Genomic DNA, 5000 nt, shown 5'->3' with positions numbered 1-5000 from the left:
TCAGAACTGCCTACCCCGCCGGTGAGGGCTGTGGGGCTATAAGGGGGATGGGAGTGTGTGTGGGGGGGGGGGGGTTGGCTGCTCTGCTTTGTGTTGTTGCTTTTACTCTGAAGTCTGAACGTCTTTAAAGTGGGCAGGCAGCCTGTGATGGTGTGCGTCCATCCTATTACCCTTCAAACTCCTTAAGAGCAAACTTTGTGAAAGAAGTGCTGATGAATTGAGTTACCCCTCTCTTAGTCCGTATGGGAAGTAACTGGCATAACTTAAAAGTCTTTAAGTGATTTTCAAACATCCCTCCCCTCTATGTGTGTGTGTGTGTGTGTGTGCGTCTGTGTGTGTGTGTGTGTGTGTGTGTGTGTGTGAGTGTGCGTGCGTGCTTGTGTCGGGAGCGTGTCATTAAACCGCCACAATTTCCTCTTAACAAGTCTGAAGCTCCTCTTTAAAGCTCTTATCAGGAAGACATATTTCCCTCAATAACAGCCTTAATTGCATTTGGATAAACAATAGATTTGAACACAGATGAGCAAACGAGCCTTCTGTCTGACATCTCTCCTCACAAGCCAACGGGAGTCTTTGAGCGAGAATCGTGCTCTCGATTCAACTCTGTCTGATCTGGAGCCTGATTGTGACTGGTCTCATTGTATCTGATGAGATTTACCACTCGGGCCCTGAGAAGGGAGATTATTAAAAATCCCCAGCGCTGGCCAATGAATGGAAGATGGCTTCAACCTCTCAGCAATATGAGGTGATAATGCCCATCAGATTTAATGGGGTTTTGAATCAGACACTGAAGACTATAGGAAGAGAATAAGGCTCACACACTTCACTGGTGTGTGGGTGCTTGTGTCTCCTCTTGATATGCTATAGTTTAAGATAAAGCAACGCTGGTATGTTGATGCAAGAGAATAATTTATGACCACACGCAGTCCCATACGCAGTCCCATACGCATTCCCGCTCACGTACATCATCGACACACTCTCCTCTTCTGTGCTGTATTTGGGTTCTGTCCAGCCGTGTCCAGCAGTAGGAATGTTAAATCCTAACTCTTGGCATTCCTGAATCAAACTCTCGTCTAAAAAAAAAAAAAACACACTTCCGCACTTTGCAGTTGTGCATGATATCTGTTTGAGAGATCGTAGTGGAAATAAAGCGTGGCATGTTCTAATCTAGCGTATGATGGCTGATACGAGTGTGCAGGTCAGTACTGACAGTGCTGCCACCAAATGCTGTTATATCTGATGGACTACTGTTGCATGGTTGCTGATTCCAGAGCCTCCCTCAATATATCAACTGTGGGATCCCACCCACCATCTGCCCAGCATGGGGACTGGTCAGTGACTCCGCCAACTGGCCAAGCCACTCAGGGACCACTCCTCTCCTCTCTCAGCTCCGAGGGATGAGGCATTTGTTACAGTTGGACTACAAAGCAGCCATTAATAGTCTCTCTCTTTCTCTCTTTCTCTCTGCCTCTCCCTACTTCCCTTTTTCCCTTTTTCTCTGTCCTCGTCCCTCTCTCTCTCTCTCTCTCTCACTCTTCCTCCCTTTATCTCTCTCTCTTTCTCTCTCTCTCTCTCTCTCTCTCTCTCTCTCTCTCTCTCTTCCTCCCCCTCTCTCCCTCTCCCTCTCACTCTTCCTCCCTTTATCTCTCTCTCTCTCTCTCTCTTTCTCTCTCCCTCTCTCTCTCTCTCCCTCTCTCTTCCTCCCCCTCTCTCCCTCTCCCTCTCACTCTTCCTCCCTTTATCTCTCTCTCTCTCTCTCTTTCTCTCTCTTTCTCTCTCTTTCTCTCTCTCTCCCTCTCTCCCTCTCTCTCTCTCTCTCTCTCTGCAGACCTTGGCAACAGTCCCGGTGCCCAGTTCACGTTCAAGCCCCTGCCGCCCCCACCTCCACCCCCGCACGCCTGCACGTGTGCCCGTCCGGCGCCCGCGGCGTCCTCGGAGGGCCTGCAGAGGAACACCCTGCCCTCCCGCTGCCCGCCGCTCGACCTGCCCGCCAAGACGGCCCAGGAGCTGGGCCAACCCCACAACAGCTGGGCCCTCAACAGCAACATCCCACTGGAGACCAGGTGAGATGGAGAGAGAGAGAGAGAGAGACAGAGAGAGAGAGAGAGAGAGAGAGAGAGAGAGAGAGAGAGAGAGAGAGAGAAAGAGAGAGATAGAGGAAGAGAGAGAGGGAGAGATAGGTCCATCTGCTACAGTGCACACACATACACTGACACACCTGTCAAAAACACAGTGGATGTCATTCCATTACATGCACAAATATAGACTTACACACACACACACACACACACACACACACACACACACACACACACACACACACACACACACACACACACATGCACACACACAACCCTTCAGAATCCCCTTCAGAATGGCTGTTCCACTGTTGGCTATATATGTGCATCCATACAGTACTGTGTAACTGTACTACATCTGAAGTGGTGAGAGTTAGTTCAAACAGAGCAATGGCTGTCCATATCACACCCCACCTCAGGAAGTCCAGCAAACCCAGTGTGTTGACAGACTGACCCTCTCTGTCCCTCAGCGCTCTCTGTTTTTCATTAAAGCCAAATATAAGCCCCAATTGCACCATCCCATCAAGTTTTGTGGAAATCGAACGAGTATTTTTGCATAATCCTGCTTACAGACAAGCAAACAAACAAGCAAACACCGAAATTATAACCTCCTTGGCAGGGGGAATGGTGCCTCTTCGCAAGCCACAGATGCAGGCAATTAGGATTTATGTAAAGCAGTGATTATTAGGAATGCCATGTCCCAGAATCAGCCGAGAATTCCAGCCTTGTGAAATGAGGTCGTAGCAGCCATATGGGTGTCCTGATTCCTCGTGCTCCAACATTGGACCAGTCTAACATGGGACCAGTTCATATCTGGGGAATGGGATTACAGGATGGAGGCAGCTCTCTCTAAATGAGAAATCTTGGACGTGTGGTCTAGATGGCTGTTGTGAGCCAGCAGGGCCGATAGCTGATAACAGACAGGCAGTCCAGGAAGAAGCGCTGACCGCCATTTCCTGTCTGCAGATCGAAGTTCAAATGAAATCGCGTCTTCCTCCCTCTCCGAGTGACACGGCTCTTTTCACCGGCGGTGGGGGTCAGAAATGGAAAAGTACAAAATCAAAATGCCGCCGTGTGAGTACACAAGACTGCGCATGGCCACCTGTTCGGCGGCCGGATCAGAGGTGGAGAAATTCTATTAACAGACGCTGATGGCGTTTCTGCCGTTCCTCCGCATGTGAGCGCTGAGCGAGAGGACTGAGAGAGACCAATCTGGGCTGTTTAGTCCTCCTTTTGTTCCCCTCGGAGGAGAGTTAATTGGAACCGCACGACAGAACTATTGTCTTTGGACGCCCACGGGGCTAGCGGGGAGACGGAAAGGAAAGGGTTAAGACGGAGAGGACGGATGAATGGAATGATGTCTTTGGCGAGTGGTGAAAGGGGGAAAGATGGAAAGGTAAATAAATGATGAAAGGGGAAGTGTTTAGTGCGGAGTGAAAATGAAGCCGTCTGCTCCAGGAGATTGGTTTTCTCGGGAAGAATCGCTCCCCAAATATGAAGGGAAAGGGCCAGGGAGGAGGAGGAGGAGGAGGAGGAGGAGGAGGAAGGAGTGACAAAGTCTGGGGAGGGGAGAGATGAGACTTCCATCAAACAGAACAAAATAAAAAACGAAACAAATAAAAGACCATATCTGTGCTCATGAGGGGGAAAAAATATCAGGAAGCACATATGAAAAAATACAGGAAGAATTACATTATTTATTGTTTATTGTTTATCACTTCAGTGTGAAAATAAAAAAATGGCTCCCCGACTCCCTCATAGTGGGGAAAAACATTGCAACCACTTCAAAGCACAGTGAAGCAAGATGTATCCCAACCGGCCGGCATGACGAATTTAAAGTCCAGGGTCGTCCTCTACCATGTCCAGACCACGCCAGCGGACGGCTCTGGAAAAGAGTTCTTGAGCCGCCAGCGAAACTCAGTGCCAGATGCTGCTGTCTGACAGATTCCCCTCCCGCCTTTTGATTTGTAGTTTCTTTAGTGTTTCATTTTTTTTTTTAACTCTTATCCAAATTCAGTCTGTACCGCACAAGTATGAATTAATAAAGTCAGGGCAGAGGGAGCTCAACAAAAAAAACAGCATTGCATCTGAAGGTGAAATATTTATGCAACATCAAGGTACAATCTTATGACTCTCTTGACAGGTAAAGCCACGTTTGGTTTTATCCAAGAAAGTTTGGGCACTGTGTCCTCGGGAGTGCTGACAGATGTTAAAGGACCATTTTAAAGTAAAGTCTCGTAGAAAATAAACTTTACGGAATGTCACTTTGTAGCAAAAAATATATGCATTTGATTGTCTCTGGTTTGCAGAAAACTTTGCAGAAAATTCCCGTGTCCTTTGTTTGTAAAAGTGTTATTTAGGAGAGGTCATAAGCTCCATAGTGATTACTGCTGAGCTCCATTCAATTGGTCAGACCCCTGGTCTGCATACATTGTAGTTTTACTCTAGAATCTGCTAACGCAATGTAATGTGCCAACTACTGGCAGCTAATCATATCTGCCCACCCAGAAGCACCCTGATGACTGAGGCTCCAGTGCAGGAGCTTGGCATTGAGTTAGACATTCATCAGTGGGTTTGGAATGAAAACGGCAAAGTGTATCACCGCAGGTGAGAGCTGTGTGTGTACTGTAGCCGCGCGCAGTCACCACTGCAGCAGAGAGAACTAAGCTGAGCCCGGCTTGAGCCAGAGAGGAGTGTTGCGGAGCACGAGGAGGAGCCGAGCGTCTGGGTGAGGATTCCGCGGGACGGCTACAGTTGGGGTCAGTCTCTCCTCCTCGTTCCCATTCGGTCCCCTTCAGGGAGCTGTCAAAATGAAGGTCACTCAGGAGTGTGTTTGGTCAAAGACCAGCATGATGTTTGATATTTGCTGATGCTCCGTGTTGTCGTGGGTGTGAGCTGGGACAACTGGCCCCTCAGTCGATA

General features: G+C 48.6%; 1 protein-coding gene across 1 annotated transcript in view; it reads left to right on the top strand.

The window, feature by feature from the left end:
* The window catches only part of tenm1 (teneurin transmembrane protein 1), a 158850-nt gene that overhangs the window by 56345 nt on the left and 97505 nt on the right, over positions 1–5000 (top strand). Inside the window, exon 4 of the mRNA XM_062535816.1 lies at positions 1829–2063. Coding sequence (XP_062391800.1) covers positions 1829–2063 — 235 coding nt within the window. The remainder of the gene's footprint in view (positions 1–1828; positions 2064–5000) is intronic.

Source organism: Sardina pilchardus, chromosome 5 (assembly GCF_963854185.1).
Source record: "Sardina pilchardus chromosome 5, fSarPil1.1, whole genome shotgun sequence".
Classification (NCBI taxonomy): domain Eukaryota; kingdom Metazoa; phylum Chordata; class Actinopteri; order Clupeiformes; family Clupeidae; genus Sardina; species Sardina pilchardus.
This window is presented reverse-complemented; position numbering and strand designations above follow the sequence as displayed.